The 26,487-nt window shown below is 34.3% G+C and overlaps 2 protein-coding genes across 4 annotated transcripts; one reads left to right on the top strand and one right to left on the bottom strand.

The window, feature by feature from the left end:
• Positions 1 to 875: 875 nt before the first annotated feature.
• Positions 876 to 16,951, bottom strand: LOC128189716 (collagen alpha-1(XII) chain-like). Of its 3 annotated transcripts, XM_052861451.1 has the most exons (11): positions 16,828 to 16,951; positions 16,634 to 16,683; positions 15,798 to 15,928; positions 15,098 to 15,262; positions 14,779 to 14,825; positions 4,983 to 5,007; positions 4,267 to 4,848; positions 3,177 to 3,941; positions 2,509 to 3,069; positions 2,376 to 2,411; positions 1,667 to 2,274 (listed from the first exon to the last, which is right to left on the bottom strand). In XM_052861451.1, the coding sequence occupies exons 2-11, from the start codon at positions 16,675 to 16,677 to the stop codon at positions 1,667 to 1,669; spliced, it is 2,964 nt and encodes a 987-aa protein (XP_052717411.1). In that variant the 5' UTR covers positions 16,678 to 16,683; positions 16,828 to 16,951. The 3 variants fall into 3 exon arrangements, with proteins under 3 accessions (XP_052717410.1, XP_052717411.1, XP_052717409.1); XM_052861450.1 differs by lacking the exons at positions 14,779 to 14,825; positions 15,098 to 15,262; positions 15,798 to 15,928; positions 16,634 to 16,683; positions 16,828 to 16,951 and adding exons at positions 876 to 1,428; positions 7,174 to 7,652 and having other exon boundaries at positions 1,684 to 2,274; XM_052861449.1 differs by lacking the exons at positions 14,779 to 14,825; positions 15,098 to 15,262; positions 15,798 to 15,928; positions 16,634 to 16,683; positions 16,828 to 16,951 and adding an exon at positions 7,174 to 7,653.
• Positions 16,952 to 21,363: 4,412 nt separating this feature from the next.
• Positions 21,364 to 25,728, top strand: LOC128188747 (uncharacterized). The gene is made up of 3 exons (XM_052859990.1): positions 21,364 to 21,433; positions 22,316 to 22,405; positions 24,199 to 25,728. The coding sequence occupies exons 2-3, from the start codon at positions 22,318 to 22,320 to the stop codon at positions 25,272 to 25,274; spliced, it is 1,164 nt and encodes a 387-aa protein (XP_052715950.1). The 5' UTR covers positions 21,364 to 21,433; positions 22,316 to 22,317; the 3' UTR covers positions 25,275 to 25,728.
• The last annotated feature ends 759 nt before the right edge of the window (positions 25,729 to 26,487 follow it).

Below are 26,487 nucleotides of genomic sequence, written 5' to 3'. Positions count from 1 at the left end.
CAAATATTTCACTAAATATTTTTCAAAGTTTTTAAAAGTTTTTTGAAAAGGTAAAAATCATAAAAGACCCAGCAGGATTCGAACTCATAACATGCAGATTAGTCGTTAACGTTCTAATCCATTGTGCTACAGACACGTAGCATCGTTTTGGAAAGGGGGTGATGGGGGTAAACTCTTCCACAAAAATCTAAAAAAGCAAAGAAGAAAAAAAAGAACTCTTCCTTAAATCATGAAGGAAGGGGGCATCTCAATGTGCACCATTTGAAGCACGCGGAGGGATAAACCGAAAGTAATCTTTTGAACGTCATAACTGAAAGTTGTCAGACATTTTTCTGGTGGCTGAGGATCGGAGATCGTTAGCAACATATCTATCTATCTATCTATCTATCTATCTATCTATCTATCTATCTATCTATCTATCTATCATAGTAATCAACATGTCATAAAAACTAAGCATCGTAAAACAAAAGAAAAGAATAACAAAATAGAATTCCAAAGTTCCTCGCTGAAGGGAATCTGGGTTTTTTTTAACCATAAAATGATTGAAGCATTAATCATAAAACTTGAGGCATAAACACCACATGCTGTAGATACTTGTTCAACAACATCGATCTGCCCATATCGTTTTCAGAGATATCAATAGAAACAATTTATCTACAGAATAACGGATGTTCGCATATATTTAAAAAGAAATATTCTTAGGGAACGATACCCATTCATTTTTCACAAATCTATGATTAACGGTTTATTCTAATTGCTCAGAGAGAGAGAGAGAGAGAGAGAGAGAGAGAGAGAGAGAGAGAGAGAGAGAGAGAGAGAGAGAGAACTCACAAGATATAGATACTGTACATGAGCAAAAAATCAACGTTCTTTTTTTAAGTTTATTTAAATCATGAACATTTGAATTCATAGAAAAAATTGAATAGAAAAATTATTAAATGAAATGTATCGATCATTACTGCACTGCGTAATTCAAATCAATATAATATGATCAATTCAAAATATTTGAATTCATCTCATTTAAACGTAACATTTTCGCACGCAAACACTTCAGCATTCAAACTTCACGTTCAATTGATAAACACATGAGATATCAAACACAGTTCCATCTTTGGACTGCAAAAGCACAGGGATTACCACGTTTGATTTCCGGTGGGAATTCTTTATTGTGGACCATGGCTGAACTGATTATTTAGATATAATGAAGTGAGATGATTCCTCTGTGTCCTGTTCACCTTTTTTACATTCAGTTGAAGCATATGACACTGTGTTCTTGAAGCATATTACAGCACTTCCTGTTTTTTACTCATTTTGGAGAATAAACAGAACCATCGCTTTGGAATATCTCAATAGACCCGAGCAAGGCTTTCATTTTGGCAATTTTCATTGGTCCCCATCCAAGAGTGCATCTCGCATCTAATCAGAGTTCTAAAACGTTCAAAAAAGATATAAAACTTATTTAAAGCAAAAAACTCGCATGTTTTCAAACATGATAAAAAAACAGTCTTGAAAAGATTTGAATTCACCTCGTATTTGTGATTGGCACTGTGTGTCTCAATGTTTCACACACAGTTGCATGCATTTATATTGAGAGAGAGAGAGAGAGAGAGAGAGAGAGAGAGAGAGAGAGAGAGAGAGAGAGAGAGAGAGAGAGAGTTTATCCTGCCTAATAGTTTAACTTACCATCACAAATATTGTACCATATTTCTCTTTTTATGTCTGGTAGTTCATCATAATTTGAAATGTGATAAATGTTGTTTTCCGTGAAGCTTTGATGCTTGAAACCTTCGTCATTGACCATTTGTTCTACTTTTTCATTTTCCTGTAAGAGACCCTTTCCAATTTTGACTATATAAACTTCAATTCCCTGGATGCTGGCCCTTTCTGCTTCTAGGAATGCTTTGACCGGATCCTCCAACCCCTCGTCAATGAATAGAATAGCAATCTTTTTGGCACCTTTCCTGCCTCCTTTAGCTCTCGCAATCATGTTTTGTCGAAGTTTTTTCACTACTGCTGCCACATCCACACCTTTGAATTTTTCTAGGGCCCGGTTGAGTTTTTTGTTGCGTTTGTAGGTATTTAAATCAAACCCTGTAAACTCGTTGACGCATTTCGGCTCAGTGGACATGACGCCGACTCGCACCTTCCGGGGGCTGACATCGACGTCCTTCAACAGATCTTGTATAAAGGCCAGAGTTTTCCGAGTGTTGGTTTTCCCGGCATTCACACCATCCAACATAAACATAAAGTCTGCCTCTTGTCGTGACCCGCAGGCTGCAATATACGAAATATATATTAAAATTGTGGTCTTTTTAACAATACAGCTACCTACTAGTAATAAACTACCATTGTATTTATGTATAATTATCGAATACCTTTATCAGAGACAGCAGTCACGGCGTTCCTGTCAACTGAAAACGAAATTACAATGTATGAATCTTTTGTATTTTGACATTCTTATGTACTTGTAGATTGATGCATATTGATAAACAGATATATCTTACATACTTTCGCACACATTATAGGCAATGTTTGCTAGATTTGCAGACAAAAATCTAGCAGATGGAAAGTGATATTGTAAACTTCCATCCATGGTTCCAGAAATTGCATTCAATTCTTCAGTGTTTATATCACCAATTCCAACGGCGATCAAAATAATTCCAGTCTCCCTAGCTTTAGTGGCTTGTCGCTTGGATTTTCGAATGTATGTTCCAGGACTGGCGGTAATGATAATTCCTATCTGAGTAGCATCTTTTCTTATTACACTTCTTCGGAACCCCTTTGTCCTTATGTATCGGATCGCCTCGTCTACTCTTCCTCTACCGTGTGTTCTCTTGACGTGTTTTAATCGAGTCTCTAGGCTGTGTTTTACTTTTGATTCAGACAGACCAATAATGCTACTCACGGCATTACTATAGAAGATTGCACCGATCTGTGTAGTGTTTTTCATAAAGTTCATATTTTTTGATAAATCAGCTACGAACTTCAACTGTAAATCAAATTCAAAGTTCCTCACATTGCTGGATGAGTCGATGGCTATCATAATGTCGTTTTTGTCTCCAGAACACGCTAGTTCAAAAGAGGGATAAACATGTGAATAATTACCAGTCAATCTTAATAGAGTAAAACCGAACAGGCAAAAAATAACAAAAAACTATTAAATGCACTGAAGTTACCTTGTCTTACAAATTGTAGAAATGAAGTTGTTGTAGGTTTTGGACTCGTAGTAGTCGTTGGTGTTGTGGTAGTTGTAGGCGTTGTGGAAGTTGTCGGCGTTGTAGTTGGTGTCGGGGTTGTAGTAGTTGTCGGCGTTGTCGTAGTCGAAGGCGTTGTTGTTGTTGTTGTAGGCGTTGTTGTTGTTGTTGTAGGCTTAGTGGTAGTTGTAGGCGTTGTTGTTGTTGTAGGCGTTGTGGTAGTTGTCGGCGTAGTTGTTGTTGTAGGTGTTGTTGTAGTTGTAGATATTGTCGTAGTCGTAGGTGTTGTCGTAGTTGTTGTAGGCGTTGTCGTAGTTGTAGGCGTTGTTGTAGTTGTAGGCGTTGTTGTAGGCGTTGTAGTTGTAGGCGTTGTCGTAGTTGTAGGTGTTGTCGTAGTTGTAGGTGTTGTCGTAGTTGTAGGCGTAGTTGTAGGCGTTGTAGTTGTAGGCGTTGTCGTAGTTGTAGGTGTTGTCGTAGTTGTAGGTGTTGTCGTTGTTGTAGGTGTTGTCGTAGTTGTAGGTGTTGTCGTTGTTGTAGGTGTTGTCGTAGTTGTAGGTGTTGTCGTTGTTGTAGGTGTTGTCGTAGTTGTAGGTGTTGTCGTAGTTGTGGGCGTTGTCGTAGTTGTAGGTGTTGTCGTAGTTGTAGGTGTTGTCGTTGTTGTAGGTGTTGTCGTAGTTGTAGGCGTTGTAGAAGTTGTTGAAGGGGTTGTTGTGGTCGTTGTTGTTGTTGTCGTGGTTTCTGGTATAACTGAAAATATCAAAAACACATAGTTAATAGAATTTTCTATATGCAATCCAAATTATTTTTAAAGTTAATCGTTAATTATTTTAATTTGAAATAGGCATGGTTAATTTTTTCTGTTATTTATAGTTACCATCATTTTTATGCGCAATCCCTTGCCTGCTTTGTTAAAGCAAACTAATGGTATTGAAAATTCCTTGTTATATATAAGATGCTTTATATTACAAGTGACTTTCATGAACCTTTCAGATAAAAATATCACTAGAATAACTATTGTGATGACAATAAGGGTTAATACTTGTTGGGTTATTCAAGCTAATTATCTTTGTACCTTCACAAGTTCGAACTGCCAATATTTGTCGAATTGACTCCAATGCGTCAAAGTTGTTTATTTCAAACACGTGATCACTTTCGGGTTTACTGGCAATTCCTTGGAGTTCCCTAGAGTTTGTATTACCACCTATACCAATGGCGAACAGACGAATTCCTTTCCGCTTGGTTTTGGCTGCTTCCCAGACAGTTAACAATACGTTAGAGGACTGACCATCGGTCACAATGATTCCTATTTTAGCGGCATTATCTCTTTTGTCCGCAGTATTTCGTAACATCCGTCTGCGCATAAACCTTATGGCTTCAAATGTATGTGTGTTGTAGCCTCCTCTTTGCCGGATGTTGCTGATGGCGGTTAACAGGTCGCCTTTGTTACTGAAGTCTTCCAGACCGATTTCCTCCACCACATCGGTATTATAAGTCAGGACACCCACCCGTGTCGTGTTTGTACCAATGTCAAACATGGTGGTCACATTCCTTACAAAATTAATCTGAGTCCGAAAATTCGGTCCCCAGATACTGTTAGAGGAGTCAAGAAGAATGTAAATGTCTGCAGGTTTGTTTCCACAGAAATATTCATTTTCTACAACAACAACAAAAAGTGAATTCAGTTGTTTACGTTCTGGTTATTAGGAAAATGATATTATTCATTTTTTTTTAAATTTCAAATGGGTTATTGATATGTTTTGTTTTGTTCAAGAAATGACCAAGTTTTACCTTTTAACAAAACATCTTGACAAGTCTGCAAAATGAAAAAAATAAAGCTTTAGGATAAGTAAGCAACCAACATTCAATGTAATACATGCATTCAAAACCAATTCTTTTCCGCTTTACAAATGATAAAATTATATAATTAATTCTAAAGATGTTTGGGTTTTTTTTCAATCAGCTTTTCTGATATTGAAGAAAAATGAGAATGAAAATTCAAAATTTTGTTTACAGAGACTGTTAAAGGATTGATTTAATATGATGTGTACTGAAAAATATCCTGTTTTGAATGTAATTGTCTCATACATGCAGGAACATATATCATTCGACTAGGAAACTGAGAGGGTTTCGTAAATTGGTTCGTCCAGTTGATTTTTTTTAAAATTTCGTGATGCATTATTGTTGCTTGCAAAAGCGTGAACTAAAGTCACAATGTGTAGTAATAAGATTTTGTCGTCTATTTGATACCTAGGCACAAGCATACTGGTAATTAAACTTAATTGAATGACAAAGAAAAATGCCAGTCCTGTTTTCGTCACAGACATATTGTGGAAGTGATAATCAGATGAGCGGAAGACGAGATTAGAGCGTCAACAATGACTAATAGCCTCGACAGATAACCAGTGTTGTAAAAACCCAGGTATATACATGATTTCTATTATCTTTGGAATGTATCATAAATGTTTCAAGGAGAAGAATCTCGTAACATTTGATTGCTTCTGGAATACGCTTTTGACGCGAGGGTGCAAACTTGTTGAAATTCTAGTATGTAACAGTTGATACATGTTTTGATCAAAGGCATGTGAAATACAAGACAAAATATATGGAAATGAGTGATAAGAAATCGTTTCCGATTTTGAAATATCTAACATTCTACAAAACTTATTTCTTTAACATATTTTTAAATATGATTTTCAAAACAAAACAAAACGATATTCATGTACACTACACAGCACGTTATTTTACATCGGAATTTTAAAAAAAATTTGTATCCAAATTCACGAGTGGAAATGCAAAGAGGGAATATTAGGCAGTCGACGTATAATTCAGATTTGTTTTGAAATCTCCGAGTTGATGAGAAGCAACCTCTTACAGTCCCCTTTTTCTTTATAATTCATTGCCACCTCATAGCTATTGACCTCTATAAAGATAAACAAGGCGACCACGGTTTATATTTATGTTTTCAGCTTCTTTGTGCGATAGATGTTGCGTCTGTGAAGATAAGAGAGTTGTATCGGGATAGTGATTGATTCAGACATTAAACATTAAATAAACAAGCTCCCCTTGACATTGTAAATGAGCTCTACATGAGGCCCCCATCTTCTCGCTCTTCTTTTTGTAAAACATTTAACCTCAATTACTTCTTGGTGCAGAAAACTAAATTCAAAATGCCACCATGAGATTCATTTTTATTTAGATATTGATAAATTCCAAAGATGATCTTGTGATCACAGCCAAATATTCAACAGATATTTCGACAATGATTCTGTTGTGATTCATGGCAGAAGTAAGAGGTTGCATTGTTTCAAAATGGAATGCATTCATTCACACCTATTTCTTAAAGATTCGTGTTGTCACAATGCAAGGTATTATTACCCATTGAATAGAATGTGTATGTTTGAGTTAAATTTGATGAATGAAAATGTAAAGGCTTCAATGAAACTAATTAGCCGTAAAAACTTTTTACGAATACTTCTTTACAAAGTGTAGGTATAAAACCACATAATTTCTATTTTCTTGATTTTGGACTGTCAAATTCAATAAAAGATTTAACTGTTCGTTCACTTCAAAATGCATCGATTATCAAACAAATACACTATTTCAAAAAATTATTTTTCAGGGATTGCAATGCAAACTTTAGATATCGACTATGTAAACAGCATTTTTTAAAACTTAAATCTTTATGTATTTAAAATTCGTGCTTAATTCAATATTGTATATAACCTTATATCCATTTATAAAAAAAAACCCAGAAATTTTACTGAGGTATATAGATCTTTAAAAATCGTTTCGATTTACTCAATTTTAGCGAACATTTATGGGATTTCTGTACTGTAGTCTCAATATCAATAAATGATGGTACATGGGTTGCATAAAAAGTTTATAACTTATCAATTTCAACTGAACTATGACAGTTTAAACTTTAGATAGATTAATGGATTTAACTTTTAATGTAACACATGAATGTGAAGGAACTCACCGTGAATGGGAATACCACGAGCAGGAAAATCACTGTCACTAACGGTTCCATAGTTTAAACAATAGACAACAATTCATACCACACAAAATCGTCCTATTAACCCAAAGTAACTGGGCAGACCACCACCACTCTACAGTATAATAATAGTCACTTCATCAATGTTGAACAACAAAGACAGGTGCCCGGAGCGAGGAAGCGCGCGAAGGCAATGTACCGCGTTTAAATGATATCTCTTTCCCTCTTTCAGTTAATTTTTGTATCTTTTCTGAGAAACACCCGTCAGTCTGTCTCAAATGGTTGACTAAAGATTGCAAAAATCTTCCAATTATATCATAGTTTTATACAGCAAATAACGCATCAGTTATGCGACTTAAAAGCTTTCAATGAATGAATGAAGCGCTGTGATTATTATATACTAAAGGAATTTTCGCTCATTTAGTCATCAAGAATCATTAGGCGTTTCTTGGGTTCTTTCAAACTCAGAACACAGAGCTTGTGGGAGGAATTCTGTAAGTTGTGGTAACGGTTTTGAGTGGATATGGTTTGATGGCACCCCAAACATCTGTAATCCATGAGCACCATGCTGACATACTACTGGTTTGATAGGCTATTTTTGTATTTTCATTACGAATCCTCATCGAATATGCCAAATTCTTCGAGCAAAATGTGGTTTTGTAATTTTAGAAATAAAACAGAAAAAAGGAAAAAAATATGTTACATATCTATTGTAATATCAACAAAAACAGTCCATCTGTATATACAAGATCTTGTAAGGTAGCACAGTTGATATTTTTAGAACCATATGGCCTGCTGCAGTGAAATTCCGACATGAATAATTAGAATTTTACTAAAATAAATTATCACCAGAATTTTGATTTTACAAAACATATTACAGCTTTGATGTTGCTTGATGGCCATGGCTATTTTTCGATCGTTAACGGTGTTGACGATTTGTTAATATAGGATTAAGTGAAATTAGGTTTAATTTTGTGATCTTTACGATACAGATATGTGGTTGTAAGTGTGTGACGTAAGTTTTTAATGTTTTGAAATGACAGTTAAACTGTATACTAATTGTTCACCTCGTTGTCTACCTAATAAATCAAATTGGAATCTCCAATCAATGCCTGCTCGAGATCACCTGAATCTCCACTATACATGTACTATTCATTGTAAACCTCACCACTATCGGTGTTTTTGATAAAGAGTTCACCCTATTGATTAAGTTTTCCTTTATTCATAAACATGTATGATATACAGAGACAAACTTTTCTTACAATTTGTCAAACGAAAAAATATCGAGGTCTTTAAAATAGTTGGTACTGTGATTTATTGGTTATATGTTAGATGAATACAAAACTCTTTTACAGTACTTGAAAACTACATATTCCGATCATCAAATTTTGTCAGATATGATGTGGAACTAAAGTTTAATAACTCATTTGTTAACATTCTGCATTCCAATTCAGTCACGGTAGAGGGTTGTAAAATGCAGAAGATACTGGTATACTAAGTAAACTATAGTATACATTGCCCTAAGCTTACTTAGCGTTACTTAGCGATAAAGTACAGAACATGTTGTTCTATTTTTTACCTTTTGCCACCTGTATTGTACTAAGTGTGACACACAATTTAGATTTACAGAATATGTATAAGAGACCTTCCAAATGCACGATTAAACTAATACCGAAAGGTAGTACGGTTCCGCTGATATAAGGGGCCTTTTAGATAAATCTAATCAAAGTCCCAGGTCACGATGGACTTCAATGCAACAAACGAAGCCCCATACCATGGTATCTGGATAGAGTCACTTGTCAAATTTAAGTTTGACAGCGAATTTAGAAAAACCCCTTACCCTTGCACTCGCACATCGTCGCTAACACGCTTCCGCGCTGTCACGTCACAACCAAGTACAACATGCCAAAGCGCTGTCACAACCATATCACGCTGTAACGATATTGTCGTGTTTGCGCGACGGCGAGGAGAGGACCAATAAAGACGTTAAAATGTGCTGATTGTTTTTACTCTGGTAATGTTAGATGTATAATGAACCAGCAAAACTGACAAGCCAACATTGCAATAGCATATAAAAAAACATTAATTCATAATACGCGAGTGAGCTCATGACAAGAAATGGTGTACATTTGTTGACTGCACTTCTCAAAATACCTCCTACATAATCTACGCGTACGATGATTTTGATGTTAGGCAGAGTTGTTTTAAATCATAAACGTTTACCCTATTATAGTTAAAATAGTTTTTATTATGGTAAAAGTGTTGTTCCTGCCTTTCACGTTATATTTGTGTTTCTGAATATACGCAGAGTTCACTTTACCAAAGGTTTAAAATAGTGTTCGTAAAAAAGATTATCCGTGTGTCGCGACCTGTTTTAGAGTTAAATTAATTTTGGTTAATAATTTTGAAATTTATTCGGTATATTTTATTCGCTAATTTCAAATTATGAATTTTTTAAAGCATATGTAATATAAAACATATGAAATATATTTCAAAATTTACTTTGCTTTAACATTGTTTTGAAAACTACTAAAATTCATGTAGATTTCGGAACACGTGTAACAGTTGTGTAATGATAGATGAGGGTAACTATACGTCTATACGTCTTATGAATTTTCTGGTCAGAAATATAATCGCTCCAAACAGGTATATTTTTAGACTTTATAATTAAATTAGATGTTATTATTTTGATTGAGTGAGAGGAAAACAACATTAATTCCATAAAAATAGACCGAGTGGGGATCCGCACAAATACAATTCGCTTTTGTTTGTAAACTTTGAAGTTAAACACGCGCGAAGGATAAACTTTTTTCGTTGTTTGTTGGTGTTTTTTAATGTAACATTTTGTTTTGAGCTTTATCAAAATTAATAAATTATTGTAAAATCTAGAAAGCTGATAATCTTTTTATCTCAGTAAAGCATCTGAAATATTTATTTCCAACAAGCTAGAACTGGAAGACCTTTATGGAAAGCATGTACAGTGCGACACAAGATTTGTTATGTTTAAGTACAATCCATTAACTTTATCATATCATCATTTGCATTCAGAGATATTTACACCAGTGCAGCTGCAGTAGGGGTTGTGTTGTTATTTGTCTGCCAAATTTTGATGTATGAAATCTTAATTGAATTAATAAATTGATGTGAAACTGTTAGATATCTCGTTGCATAATGATCTTCAACAAATCCATTTCCAATCCTTGATGGAAAGAAGTCATAAAAAATATGATTTTTTTTTTAAACCAAAACCTCCATTAATATGTCTATAAATAAAACATCGGATACAAGCGATCCTTCAAATCCTCTAATACCGTGTGAAGAGGAAATCCATAACGTCTGGAACATATTTCAAAAAACCACAAATATTTTAAATTCAGTCACACAACCCACGTCTTAGATTGAAAGCACTGTATGGAACTGATGCTCAAGTCATGATCCTATTGAAGTAATGTCATGTGTCTGATTGAAATCTCTCTCTCTCTCTCTCTCACACACACACACACACACACACACACACACACACATAGAGTAGCTACTACATTTGATATCTTGTATACCTCATCGTTGATGTTGAAATGACACGATCATTAATTTTATTGAACTAGGCTATTACAATCATTTGATCACCTGCCTCCGTGTCCGAATCTGTCTGGATGAACCTATAAGCAGAGCAAGAGAAGCAGCATGAGAGAAAAGCCAATGGTGATAGAATATTGCATTCATAAGCTGCTTCTTTTATTTTCCCTTTGTACAACAAACTAAATTTACCATGTATGAAGAAAAGCTGATCAAAATTACATATTATATACAAGATGGGCAAATTCAGTTACTTTCACTTATTTATTGTATAAATGAAGCTACAAGTACATTGTATAAAAAATGCAAATAAGTAATTCGGTTTTGTCAATGTTTTGACGGTCTTTAACGTCCATGATGCCCGTGCCCGGCGCTATCTGGGTGAACCTGTCACAAATTGATGAAAATGTAGATCCATTTGGTGCGTAATTAACTATGTATATTTACATCTACCAAGTATTATTCCCTCTATTTCTTACGGGAACTTATAGTTTATTCATAGCTCTATAGAAACAGCCAGACTGAAATCTACACGCCCCGTTTATCGATTGGTCGAAATCTACAGCAGCTGAAACTGATAAGAAAGTGACAGGACTGAAATTGACATGCCCTGTTTATCGATTGGTCGAAACCTACAGCGACCTAAGAAATATCACGGACCGCACGAAATAATCATGATGATGTCAGACTCAAAGTTTTGGCTGTTTCTTTTAGCTAACGTACTTATGTACATTAACAGTAATTTGGCGAAATTTACTTACTTTTCTTAATCAATTTATTAATTAGTGACAAGGAAGATGTTAATATAAACAATAAAATACTTTCTTTGATAATTCATGCGGATTATGAAGGTAGCGATCATTGCAGAAAAAATTTACATAACCCGCTAACGCGGGTTATGTATTTTTTCTGCAATGTCGCTACCTTCATATCCCGAATGAATCACCAAAGAAAGCATTTTATTATTTAAATAACCGCCAAGAAAACATTAATCTTATATGAAATAGTAATCCACCCGCTCTATGACTCGTATAAAGAAGTACTTATCTAGTTAGATGACATTTATTGGTTTGATTTTTTGAATAATTGAATACACTATAGTCACTGTGCTGTGAATCTACAAGTGTATTTTGGATACTATACTCTGTCTCAGATTAGACTTTTTCCGTCCCTTTTAGCGATCTTCACGAAATTATACTTACGACAAAGAATTACAATTGATCGATTTAAATAGAAATAATTTTTACGGAGATTTACAATTAACGTAATTTCAGATGTCCCATTTGAACACTTCGTACACTTTTTCAATGCTATCAACCGGGAGCTTCTATGTCGACTTCACAGACTTTTTTTGCCACGTTATTAAGCTTGACATGATAGAGGAGTGTTTCAAAGTAAATGAAAGTCGTTTGAAGAACCCTGCATTCTTTACGAATATTAATTAATTTAGGAAATTATGCTTCATAAACATATTGGAACAGAGTATAATGTAACATTTGTTTGGGGGAGGGAGTGAAATTACTCTCATTATGCAAAAAAATACAAGAGGCATATTAAGGTTAGACGACATGTTCCTCAATTTTATATAACTTTTTCCAGGAATTTGTTATCGATTTACTACTACTTTGACACGCCTTCTTGCAGAAAATCAGGATACCTTACCAGGCATTTCTGCAAAATACTAGAGTATGCAATCTCCTATATAATCTTTTTGAAAATACACTTGAATTGCTGATATAGAAATAAAAAAAAATGGAAATTCACTGTATTGGTGCTTCACCAGGGCCGGGGCTTGAACTCACGACGTATGAAACCTGTGTTCCTCGCAAAGAGCGGCTACCGCTCTAACCACTTGGCCATCTAGGCATTTATCAATATATATATAAAATTTCAATCAAATTAAAAATGATTTTAAATAATAATAATTTTACTGGAACTCTTTATAACGAGGAGATACAAAAAAGATGCTCGAGGAACGTGTCGTCTGACCTTAATGAAGTAACAATACAAACTATAAAAACTTCCAAAACAATTGTTTATATATGGGATATAAACCTATATCAAACTCTGAACCCCTTTTAAAGCCCATAAATCAACCCTCTCCCTGTGTGGCCTCACCCTTCCCTCCGGGATTTGAACAAACTTGAATCTACTCTCTATGAGGATTTATTGTACACAAGTTTCAGCTTTCTTTGCTAGTTGGTTTCTGAGAAGAAGATTTTTAGATATTAACTCTATATATTCCTTTGTAATAATTCGATCCCTAATTGTGGCCCCACTCTGCCCCCGGGGGTCATGATTTTCACAACTATGAATATACACTACCTGAGGATGCCTCCACATAAATTTCAACTTTCCTGTTCAAATAGTTCTTGAGAAGAATATGTTTGAAAAGAGGTATAGCGCATTTTCCAATTACTTCGCCTACACCTGTGTTTCGACGGAAAGTACCTGTTACTAAAAATAGCTTCAGGTACCTGGCTGTCGCAATTTGATTCTCGAAACCTGGGCTGTGTTCAAGATCGAAGCAGCTAGTCTAGCCGCTAGGTCATAGATATCTAGGTCTATCGAACGAACTGCTAGGTTAGCCACTAGGTCTCAGATTTGAAGTTGGAAATATTCAACTAAGGACTAATTACATCGACAAAATTTGTTAATTTCAAGCGGAAATATACATATTAAAATTCATTATAACTTCAGAATGTGAACAAAATATCACTAAATAAATAGATTTCATGTTTGTTACAAAGTGGTAACTAAGGTGGCCATCTTGAATTTGATGCTTAGCATAAATTATTTAGGCTACGAATATCTACGTAGCGGCTAGGCTAGCTTAACGTTCAACTACCTAGCCTTGCGTAGCAGCTACGATCTTGAACGCAACCCTTGATACACTGTGCTGATTTTATCATGGTGTCTGTAACAACTGATTTGTCATAAATTCGGGAAACTCTGTGTATAACAGTAGCTGATACTCTGAACCGTGATAAGTTCAAGCAAAATGCAATGGATCTAAGTGTAAATAGAGTACATGTATAGAGTTAATGAAGAGATCTGTTTACATTGGGTATGCTCATACTCAGACTGAATTAAACAAGATGATTTTTTTTAAAAACCAGAGGAATAGATACATGTAACTTAGCCTCTCTATTCTGTTCATGTTTCAATTTAAGTGAAAAAAAAATTACAATACTACTTATAGTGGATTCGATCCAGCGACTACAAAATCAAAAAGACCTCCGCGTTACCACTATGCCACACATCTAACATTTTCAGCAGATGCATTTTCAATATATATGGCTATATACATGATTGTACAAGAAAAGACACTAGTTGAAATATTTGTCTAATTTTCAGTACCAAGACAACGTTAAACCAAAACAATGTAAACGTGTACAACAATACCTGTAGAACGTAATTTTAATCGGATGTCTTTTGTTTAGAGTAGTTCAAATAGTCAAATATCCAATTTTTTATCGTATACTAACTACTTTCAAATATATCCCTGGCAAAACCTGACTATTTCAATGATGTCGTTTAAGATAATTAAGACTATTATAGCATGGTGATTGTGTAATTTGCGTTTCTTTGAATATATCTTAACTAAATATTGTATAATATTGATAATGTTTGATGTTTGCAAAAGGCTATTTTGAGGCCAAATCGTATATAAAGTGCGCTACACCTCTTTCTCAAAAATTTTCAATAATTCCTAAATGCAAAACTTTGTATACTCTTTGCCTAAGGGTGATTTGTGCCATGTTTGGTTAAAATTGGCTCAGTGGTTGTGTAGAAAATGTAGAAAATGTGAAAAGTTTACGGACAGACGGACGACGGACAAAATGTGAACAGAAAAGCTCACTTGAGCTTTTAGATAACAATCAACAACTGAAAAACTGTTGAAAGAGGTTGAATAAATTGATCTACAACATTTCAAATCATCGCTGGAAAAGATGAATGAAAATCTTTACTGAACTTCCTTTTGGTAATGAAAGAATTCTTTATCATACTTACATGGTGAAGCCAAGCTGTAAACTCGGCACCTGTGACTGTGTTGTCATCTGAAAATTAAATGAAAACTTTGTCAGATTGATTGATAATGTGTACGAATTTTTCATACGCATTTGTACATGTTTATCAGCTTTGATACTAAAAACGCATTGCAATTGGGTGATGCTTTATAAATAACAAGGAAAAATTTTGTCATGAATTTCCCCCAAAAAGAGACTATAGAATACATTATATGAAATGATCGAGTCTTCTTTATTTCCATGAGAGGGTGGTGGTGATTATTGTTGTTGGGTGGGGGAGGGGGAGGGGTAATGTATCTCACTGTCTGTGTCCATGGCCATGTGGTGCATTCCGAGGTCGTCCTTCTTCAAGCAGCCGTCAGAAGTGATGTCCAAATGATGGAACATTCCTTCGGATGCGTGGTGGTCGTCATGGTAATCTAAATTCCACTGATGTGTGAATTCGTGCATGGTGACACAACCATCACCTATAAAAGGGGATCGAGAAAAAAAGGTCAGCTTATTACGTCATCCCAAAGGAAATCACCACGCAAGTTCAACTGTGAAAAACACATTGATGGTTTTCATATAATGTATGTCAACTCTTTTTGAATGTTTTTATGTGTCAGTAGCAAATCAATTGTTTACGATGAGTCAGTCAAAAAACAAATTGCCATTTATAAATAGAAATATGTAATTATTACATACTCTTGTAATTATTTTTGCAATGATTTCAAATCTTCGTAACCATTGAAAAACAGTTTATTCAATTATTCATATAAAATGCGCAATATATCAAAGGTAAATTCACAAAAAATATATAGTTAAATATTGCTTTTAAAAGTAGGCTTAAACTGATTTAAAAAATGTATATTAATAAGCGGATACATGTTCATCTGAACTGGTGAGGTCGTGACTCGACTAAGTCAGTGGTTATATGAACACGATCACATTTCTAAGGTGTTATACAGAAGAGGTGTTCTTGGTAATCTATGGAAATCTTCAGTGCTTATCTGCGCTTACCGTCATGATCGTAGTTAGTGACGAACTCTGTGTCAATTTCTTCCACTGTTATGTTGCCATCTGCGTTTTTGTCCATGTTTCCAATGATCATCGTCGATATTTGGTCTAGAGTCAATCCATGATGATTGGCCCTTTAACATGCACAACAAAGACATATAAACAGATCTGTTGAAATCGTCGGAACATATATATCACGCCATTTTAATTATCTTTGCTCAAAGGATTGCATTTTTGTATCGATGAATTTTATTAATTACTCATTTAAAGATGGATAACTCTGCAAAAAAAGAAGTTTGTTTCCAAAATCGTTGAAGACACGATGAGAGTAATGAATAGCATTGCGTTTTGTAAACAAGAAATGCAATCGACTGTGACAGAAACACAATCGTATACGTTCAAAATGTGTTTTCTTTGATTCAAGAATTAGTCACTCAGCTCAACATGCAAAAACGGAGACGTTCTTGGAGTTTTACGAAACAACCCGAATATTCTAACTATATGATGTCTGCGACTAATATATTTTCACGGTTTGGTGTTTCTTTTATCCATATCGACACAATGACAAAAATATTTGCGAAAAACATTTTTTTATCAAAACCTTTTCCAATATTTGCAATGCGAACTACCTATTAATTGGTAGTTAATACTACACTGCGGAACTTTCGTCAGAAGTGATATTATTTGTCAAAATCATATAAAGTGCTTGTTTTTTTCTATCGATGCCCTTGTCACCCTAATACGCATTCGTCCTAGAATCTGTTAATGAGATTCTCATCCCATTCCCAAAGTAATTTCCACTATAGGAATGCTTATATTAGCACCTCTGAGATACTTACGCAAATACAATTCCAACGCACAATAATGGCAGCAAAAACTTCATTCTATCCTAATAAAGCAAAGTTAAAATCTTAATACAAAAACATATACAATTTTTCCAAAATGAATACTAATTCATTACGTTTGTGAGAGTATTTTAGATGATTTTGATATTTAAAATTTTGCAACAAAAGGAAGCGAACATTGTACAAACCTGTCCGTTTCTGAAGACAAACTTTAAGAGTGTAATCAAAGGGTCTCTGTACTGCAGTGGGTGACCTATCTAGACACAGACTATCTTTTACGTCATCGTTCTATAACCTCGTCAATCCCCACTTAGATAGAAGACATGCACAGCCACATCAAAGAACACGTGGGTTTGGAATATTGTGCACAGATGCCAATTTATTTTCGAATGATATGCATCCAAAACGCTAGAATGGTCTGGAAACATAAATAATTCAAAAAGTAAAAAAAACTATACTTTTACAAACGTAGAAAATACATGCTATTTAACTTGCATATCGTCGCATGATATTTTATACCTGTAAAACGTATCTCAAAAATTTGAGCGATACTGGATACTAATTCTCTTCAGAAATGAAAAATAAACAGGACATGTGTACCAGTTTACTCAATGCCTGCATATTGTAAACATTTTTAGTGGATTCATTTTGGTTTATGGTACTTATTTTATGTATACAAAGTATGACTATTTGTTGTATATACCTCTGCAGGAATCGATGGTGGTATTTCACAGGGATCATTGTTAAGGCCTGTTATATTCAACCAGAGAAAACTGTTAGGTTTTTAACGTGTTAGCTATGCGAAACAGTTCTTTCCAGCAGAAATAATTCATTTTTCCACATCTAATCAATCGCCAATAATACACGGTTTCTTTTTACTTTTCGCTTTCATAATAAAAATAAAATGGACATCCTGCTTTGTCCTGAAAGTCTTAATCTTCACATAACCTGGGGAACAACCAGTATCCCTTGACAACCAAATCACCCATTAGAGCTGAAAAAGTTTGCCTTTAACATACCATTTATTAGTCGCAGAGTAGGAGCATGCACAGTCAAATAAAATTACAAAGATCGAATCAACTCACTGGGATATTAGCATTACCGTAGGCCTACAATAAGTAATGAGCATAGCAGTTATTTTAAATATGAAGTGAGCAATATGTTAACTGTGCTTTTTAATGTAGACACATTAACCCTTGTTCGCTCCATGAGCAAACAGTTGATTATTTTTTATCGATCAAACAAAGCCTCTATTTTAATAATATGATTTTATTTATCATGAGATTTTATTTCATTTGCTTACGATATAGTACACACATTTCAGTACAGAGAACTAGCAAACAGAAACAGGGAACTAGCAAACAGAAACAGAGAACTAGCAAACAGAAAAAGAGAACTAGCAAACAGAAACAGGGAACTAGCAAACAGAAACAGGGAACTAGCATACAGAAACAGAGAACTAGCATACAGAAACAGGGAACTAGCATACAGAAACAGAGAACTAGCAAACAGAAACAGGGAACTAGCAAACAGAAACAGGGAACTAGCATACAGAAACAGGGAACTAGCATACAGAAACAGAGAACTAGCAAACAGAAACAGGGAACTAGCAAACAGAAACAGGGAACTAGCATACAGAAACAGAGAACTAGCATACAGAAACAGGGAACTAGCATACAGAAACAGGGAACTAGCAAACAGAAACAGGGAACTAGCAAACAGAAACAGAGAACTAGCATACAGAAACAGAGAACTAGCATTCAGAAACAGGGAACTAGCAAACAGAAACAGGGAACTAGCATACAGAAACAGGGAACTAGCAAACAGAAACAGGGAACTAGCAAACAGAAACAGAGAACTAGCAAACAGAAACAGGGAACTAGCAAACAGAAACAGGGAACTAGCAAACAGAAACAGAGAACTAGCAAACAGAAACAGAGAACTAGCAAACAGAAACAGGGAACTAGCAAACAGAAGTTTTCTGTGACTGAAAAGGTCGTTATCGGAAACTGACGATCAGTCTAGGGCGAACTCACTCAACTTTCCTCTCAGTTTTTATGAATATTTATGTCCTATTCTAATTGTTTTTTTTCTAAATTATCGATAGATGGAAATCAAATAAGCTAATATATGTTTGTAAAAATGACCTGTTTTCATTAAAGGATCATCTTTTACAGATATGGAAAAGGAAAGATTTTAGCTTTATCATTGGCGAATTAAAAATAATGTATGTCTATGAATCCGAGGAACACCTACGGTCAATAAGAGTGTGAGATTCTGGTCGTGATTTTCGAAGATTTGAATTAGTATATTTCTTTTTGTTTCAGTTTCTTTTATCTGTGAATTTGTATTCCATGGAAAAGCCGTGGCTTTATGATACTTTTCCCTTCATGAATATAATATGAGGGATTCTGAAGTGTAAAATTGAGATAAAAAATACATCTCAAATCGATAAACACATTTCACAAATTTCACAAATCTTCAAAGATTATATTCTATATATGGAAATCAATATTTCTGCGAAAAGCCTATTGGCGTTTTATGGATTCATGATAAGTAGTATCGTCAATATACGAAAACGCACTATAATGACTGGTTTTGTCATAAATGTATATTGTAAAATTGTGATTTATCACTCTGATTTTAAAGATATACCGGTGTAAATATTATAAATTTTTAATCTAAGTAAAGAAGTTGCAATGTATAATCATTTCTAGAGCGAGTTTTTTTTTATCTATTTTAAAAGCCATTTTTATCAAAATAATCCATTGGCAATCATTGTGCTTTCTACGCAGATTCATCTTTTCGCAATAATCCAGAAATTCAATTGGATAATGATACATAATGCCTTGACCTTGGAACTCAATATCGACATGAAAAGAAATCGAGTAATGAAATTAAAAAAAAAACCCGATTATCTCGGAAAATTTGTATTAATTATATATATTCTATTTTTAGCGTAATCTGCCACTTTGTGTAGCTGCAGATCTGTAGCTCTCTGGTTGAAAAAATTCGGATAGACAAACCAGAGAGCTACAGTTCCAAGCGTTGTAAAAACCTCCGATTTACGCCGCCGTTTTTGTGTCGCTCGCTTCGGGAATTATATCCGACTTAAAAAGCATTCAACCGCCTAAAAAATTGGATTTATTAATTAAACATATAGTTTACCCTAACTCTGCTAACTTTGTTTTCCTTTCAATGGTTCACAACGGCCATCCTTCGCCTTGGAATGTCATCGTTTTAAAAAACTCGCCTTATGACAACCATGTTTACCTAGTAGCGAGATCTCGGGTGCGTCGATTTACCCAAATAGACCCAAATTCAAGCGGAAAACAATTATAATAAAATCCTCATAATTTAGGGAAATTTGGAAAAATAAAAGCCGAAGGTCCATAACAATAATTAAAATTACTTTAAAAAGTTGTTTTATTTTTATATAATATATATATTTATATTATTTGAATATACATGTAATTACATACATTATATACTTTTACAAATCGAGATAAAATGCTCATCTTTATTTTTCAAAAACAATTTTTAAAGATATACTGAAATAATTTTAATTATTGTTTTGGACCTTCGGCTTTATTTTTCCAAATTTCCCTAAATTATGAGGATTTTATTATAATTGTTTTCCGCTTGAATCGCCATTTGGGTCGCCATTTGGGTCTTTATTTTTCTTAATAACGGCTAACAACCCCATGAAATGACTAAAACAAGTGATAATATTAGTAATAAGGATTTTATTATAATTGTTTTCCACTTTAATCGCCATTTGGGTCCATTTGGGTTCATTTGGGTCCATTTGGGTAAATCGACGCACCCGAGATCTCGCTACTAGGTAAACATGGTTGTCATAAGGCGAGTTTTTTAAAACGATGACATTCCAAGGCGAAGGATGGCCGTTGTGAACCATTGAAAGGAAAACAAAGTTAGCAGAGTTAGGGTAAACTATATGTTTAATTAATAAATCCAATTTTTTAGGCGGTTGAATGCTTTTAAAGTCGGATATAATTCCCGAAGCGAGCGACACAAAAACGGCGGCGTAAATCGGAGGTTTTTACAACGCTTGGAACTGTAGCTCTCTGGTTTGTCTATCCGAATTTTTTCAACCAGAGAGCTACAGATCTGCAGCTACCACTTTGTGAAGATGTTTAAGAATTCTCATTGATTTGGAATGGGTACACTGTTTCATGAATAAAAACCGTAACAAAATTCTACATGCATATGCCATGCAAGATTTTTCTTTTTCTTTGGCGACATGAAAAGCAAAATTAAATATAGGGTTATCGAAATGGTGTCATTTTTTGTGTGTGTTAATATACTATTAATGTTTTTTTGTTTTTGTTTTTTGAGCGCAGTTGATATGTAGGACTAGTTTTCCAATGAGTATAATGAGAACTGTTTGGATCTTTGAATTCTTAACTGACAATTTAATTTATGAAACGCTGTGATCAGTTAAATAATACATGTAAGTATACTGCATATCATTTTACAACGAAATTGCGTCTTGTCATTTTGGCATGACCTAATCGAATGCCACACAGATTTTAAACTGGAGACGGATATCAGAATGAATAAACATGCTCCAAGCCATTCCCATTTCGCCAGCTACAGTGATTTATTCATTTGCATACAGAATCCATGATGTTTATGGCAATGATCCATCTGCTGATAAATGCCAATTGATCGGCATCCAATAGGAGCGCGTCCATCGTCGCGTCATCTATAGGTCTATATAAGACCTGTTCTCAATGAAAAGGAAGAGGCCACACATAAGTCTTGAGTAAGGTAGGTCAAACTTATTTCTCTTTCATATGTATTACCATTTTTGCGAGTAAATATATATGATTAGGCATTTTTTCATGTTCGTTACAGGTTTTTTTTTAATTTCTTTTGCGTTAAGATTTAGTATTTTAGCATAAATAATAGAAATATTGAAAATTTCATGTTTAAAAAGTATAAGAAAGGACAGAACAATACTTGTTTTTTTAAATGTAAAACCGAAATTTTATATTAGAAAAGATGTGCTGTTCTCAGCGGCACTTTTGGAAAAGTCTAAATCTTGGTTTCCCTGATGAGACCAGGAGGAATCATTGGTTGTGATTGTGGATTTTCCTTTAATTAGGACTTGCAAATGAACTTGTTACCATATATATGAGTCCGGACGATCTTTTGGAATTTGTTTCGATAAAACATCAAATGATGAGTATTTTGGTCCCAATCTAAATGCAGATTTCACTATCATCTTGGTCATTTGATTTTACAAATTGCCTTGTTGTGTGTGTTAATAGCATCTGACTTTTACATTACACGAACAAAAATTTATTTCTACAAAAGAAAAAAGCGTCACGCGCAATTAGGCCTCCATTCGGACCTTAATTCTATTTAGACTTTATTTCATTTACGAACAAAGACCTATTTGAGAAATTTTTGCTACAAACAAATATTATATAGGATTTTATAATCAATATATCTACGGAAGTGCGTAAAATAAATACAATCCATCTGCTTCAGCTGTGTCTATATTTGGTCCTGATTTATACATCAGAAATGTTTTATACAGAAATGGCCGGGATTTTCCAAGGTTTTCTTCTACTCCTCCTGTTTTACAATATAGCATCCAGATCTATATTTGGTCTTGATATAGACAATAGAAATGTTTTATTACAGAAATGGCCGGGATTTTCCAAGGTTCTTTTCTACTCCTCCTGTTTTACAATGTAGCATCAACATCTATCCACGTGCAGCTTATACCCTCCGGTAAGTAATTGGTCACTGCAGTCCTGTTGTTACTTAGATAAAAGATAAAAGAAGTTTGTGCCAGGTGACTAGAAAGAAATGGTCGAGTCTCTTATTGTCAAAAAAATATTGCAACAGAAACTTAAATTGGGGATACGTGCAAAGAAAATATTTAATAATTTTATTTTGTTTAAATTTGATATTCAGAATTGTTCTATTGTTTTGGATCCTTAGCAAATCACGAAATTTAAAATTACTAGTTTAATGAAGAAAACGTTCGCTTTGAAAATTACATGTATTCTAGTTAGATGTCCCATTGGTGAATTTTCAGTTTAAAATAAGTTTTAGACGATTGGGGTCTTTTATAATTTCAGATCAAATACAAACAAAAAACCAAATTCAACCAACAATGTAATTAGTTATGAGCAAATGTAATAGATTAATGCTACTTGAGTTTAAACTAATATCGAGTGCTTGATAAAACTTTAAGAGAATTGATCTACTCTTCCATTACAAATCCTGTAAAACTAATGATGTCATCGGAACGGATGAATTTATATTGCTTATTATGCAATGGTACTTTCATTCCAATCGCGAGCGATTGGTTACTTAAAATTAATAAATTACAGCTGAAGTTTACTGTGTACCAAGAGGTCTTTCTGACTGGTACTAGTATTTGTTGGTCTTTTGATTTTAAATATGTGAAGAAAATGCGAACGTATGTGAGCTGTTTGTCCTAGAATAAAGTTCTTTATAAGGATGAAATTGAGTACAGTGGTAAAAAAAAGTAATTTATCAACGGCATTGGCTGGTTCAGTATATAAAATATAATGGTCTTCCAGCATCGATTGAAAGTAAATTATAAGAAATGATACATTTGGATAATAATACAATACCTGTTTATTTCAAAATACCATTTAACTCATTTAGTTCCTTAAACGTACATTTGCTCTTTAGTAGACCACCAATCTAACGGTTATCAAGTACTTGTTTAAACATGTATATACCGTAGGGATAGTCAATTCTTAACTGTGTTATTTCTGTAGACAGATTCCCAAGACAATAGAGCATATTTTTGTTGACTGTTGTTTAGTGAAAGAAAGGACAGGGGCGTAAAGGGCGTTGTATATCCCTTATCGGATGAGAGGGTGTTTAAATCTCAGTCGACTTTTTAAAAAAAAAAAAATCTGTGGTTTTAAGTTAATCATTTTCTAACAAATTATGATATAAAGTTTTTTAAAAATATATATACATGTATATTTTATACGATCTAGATACGATCTGAATAACGATCAAAAATACGTAATGTTCATGTTCAGTACACACAATGTCGCATAAAAATAGCGCTAGCACAGATACGACATTATGCTATAATGTTTAGAAATGAAGTAATAAATAAACGAGATAAGTATAAGTACAAAGTATAAATATATATTTGTAAATTCAGAGAATGATGTTTTATATTATACATGTACTGATGTACACTTTCTTACATTTCTTTTTATATGTATGGATGCAATTTTAACATTCTGGGTGCGGGGGATTTGTCAGGCATTGTATGCTCTTTTCCGTTGGATTGAATTGGAGAAATGGATGATAGATGTAAAAAAAAAATCATCCTGGATAAAAAGCGACATCTTAGAAGGTTTCCCTTCGTAATAAAATGTGACGACACAACAACGAAGCCCAAAATATCAAATTGGCGGTCTCAGTTTTTTAAACTAATACAGGAAATGATTATTCATATTCTTTCTCGTTTTTTGAATATCTTTAATGCTGATCACCATATGTTTTTTTTTCCGTAATTTTTCTAGATACCCCGATGGCTGGAAATGATGGAATGTACCATGTAGAAGCGAAGCGGCCATTCGGCGGCGTATACGGCAGACCATTCACGATGGGGAGGCGTTCTTCGGACTTCGGAAATTCCCACCTCGCGACAAAAAGACCTTTTGGTAGAGTATTTGGAAGATCCTATAAATTAGGAAAACGAGATTTCGTGCCTCCAGAATCCCATATTACGGTGAAACGCCCATTTGGGAGAATATTTGGAAACTACAGAACAAATGTCCACGCTTCCAAGCAAAAACAAACAAAACGTCCTTTTGGGTCTGTATATAGAATTTCATATAGTAAACGACCCTTTGGAGGAGTTTATGGTAATTCTTACAAGATAGGCAAACGATACGTTCTACCACAGGATGAACATAACGAGGTGAAACGACCCTTTGGTAAAGTTTATGGTCGCTCATACAAATTTGGTAAGAGACCGTTTGGCCAAGTATATGGATCAAGGTACGGAAAAAGATCGGTCGAAAGCTTTGACGATGAAGCAGCGATAATCTTCGAAAACACGTCGCCATCAGAATACAATGGGCACGAGCTACTTGTAAAACGACCTTTTGGTAAAATTTACGGGAAAAGATATGACGTTGACAAACGCCCTTTTGGTCAAATCTACAGCCCAAGACGTCCTTTTGGTAGCGTCGACTTCCCGATGCTGAACAAGAGACCATTTGGTAAAATGTATGGGAGATCGTATAGACTAAAGAAAAGCCCATACAAAATATACACAGATGGGAAAGGTTCATTTGTAAACATTCCAAATTCTATCGTAGATGAGCCCGATAGCCTTGTACTTCCGGGTCCATCCGACCGGATTTCGAACCAGCCTTATCCGGCTTTCTTTGAGGATCCAGGTCAAAAAGACGCTGTTTTTGTTGAGACAGGCGGATATGACGTGGACGTACCTGGTTTTGAAGGTCAAACAGAGGATCAGGATATGGGAGAAGTATACACAGACAGTGATGGTGCTATGGAGGAGGACGAATCAGACGATGGAAATCTAGGGATTGAAGAGGACAGTGAGGAAGACAGCGAAGAAGAATAGTGGGTTTTTTTTCATTCATCTATAAGACGGATATTATGCGGAAAAAAATTAAAACAGATGACGAAGATCAATATTTTAGATAGGTGATTGAGGAAATTAACCTGAAATCTTTTCAAGTCTAGATCTCGTTAAAATAGTTTGCTGTCTCATTCTGTTATGTCATGAATGAAGGACATCGGTGACATCAATTGAATTAAGAACTTTTATTTTCTCATCCCTAACTCTTATACGGAAAAGAAGTACCACTATGTCTCATATTTTCAAAAATTTTGTTTCGGCTTATTCGATCGGAAATGAACTGTCATACTTTTCAAAATAAAATGATTTATCATTTGTATTTTAGTACAAGACTTTTAAAGTAAAATTGTCAGAGTGTGATTTATTTTCATATGTGTTCATTTAACTGTTGTTATATTTAATCATCGATCTTCGGAATTAAATGTACTAAATATTGCATGTTGCGTTTTTAAAGTAAAGATTTGTTACGTCTAGTTATAGCATATTAATTCTACAACGATGGTACAACGATGGTACTCTGCAGATATAGAAATAATAAATTTAAAGAAATATTATTATGAATTATCTAGAAAATATAAAAAATGTATATTGCATTTGATGTGGGGTACCAACAAAAAAGCTAGTCTCTTTAGATCTTAATTTAATTTTTAATTTTTTTTTCATTTAAATCTAGTCTGATATGTTATAATTTATCTTTATCTCTAACAACAGATTTAAGTAAGCACCACGTGTTCATTAGTTTCATTCTGATGAACTTTCTAGTGTGTCTGCATGTCAAGTCTATCACCTCTCCATCGTCATTAGTGACGTCAGTTTCGTTGTTTATTAATGATGTCTTTTGAAATCAATGTAGGTTTAAGAAATACCAACCGGTGAGTTCAATTTACACGTCTTTGGCGACATATTTACAGGGCCATGATAGACTATAATTGCAAATACGTCGGCAATAACATTATTCCATCAATAATAACCTTATTTAAGTGAGGTTGGATTTTAATTGATTTATCTATCTGCTAGTACTTGCTGCTTTTTAAAAAACGTCAAATGCCATCATGTGAATATATACATTGTAAATTTTTGCTCCGACAACAACAGGCGCCTGGTGTAAAAATGTTTCTTGTAAAAATAAGATTATCCCATGTACCATGAATTCATATGAATTAAACATCATTTGGCCAAAAATGGATAGTGGGGA

This window comes from Crassostrea angulata, chromosome 6 (genome assembly GCF_025612915.1).
Source record: "Crassostrea angulata isolate pt1a10 chromosome 6, ASM2561291v2, whole genome shotgun sequence".
NCBI lineage: Eukaryota > Metazoa > Mollusca > Bivalvia > Ostreida > Ostreidae > Magallana > Magallana angulata.
Note: the sequence above shows the minus strand (reverse complement) of the source record. Positions and strands in the feature narration are given on the sequence as shown.

What these genes read in the sequence shown, in the direction of transcription:
- LOC128189716 (XM_052861451.1), bottom strand. Translation starts at nt 16,677, where the DNA reads ATGAAGTTTTTGCTGCCATTATTGTGCGTTGGAATTGTATTTGC. An exon ending in TCTACAATTTGTAAGACAAG is followed by an intron (nt 3,070 to 3,176) that starts GTAACTTCAGTG and finishes CTTTTGAACTAG; the next exon opens with CGTGTTCTGGAGACAAAAAC. An exon ending in TGCCTATAATGTGTGCGAAA is followed by an intron (nt 2,412 to 2,508) that starts GTATGTAAGATA and finishes TTTCGTTTTCAG; the next exon opens with TTGACAGGAACGCCGTGACT.
- LOC128188747 (XM_052859990.1), top strand. Translation starts at nt 22,318, where the DNA reads ATGGCCGGGATTTTCCAAGGTTCTTTTCTACTCCTCCTGTTTTACAAT. An exon ending in CGTGCAGCTTATACCCTCCG is followed by an intron (nt 22,406 to 24,198) that starts GTAAGTAATTGG and finishes TAATTTTTCTAG; the next exon opens with ATACCCCGATGGCTGGAAAT.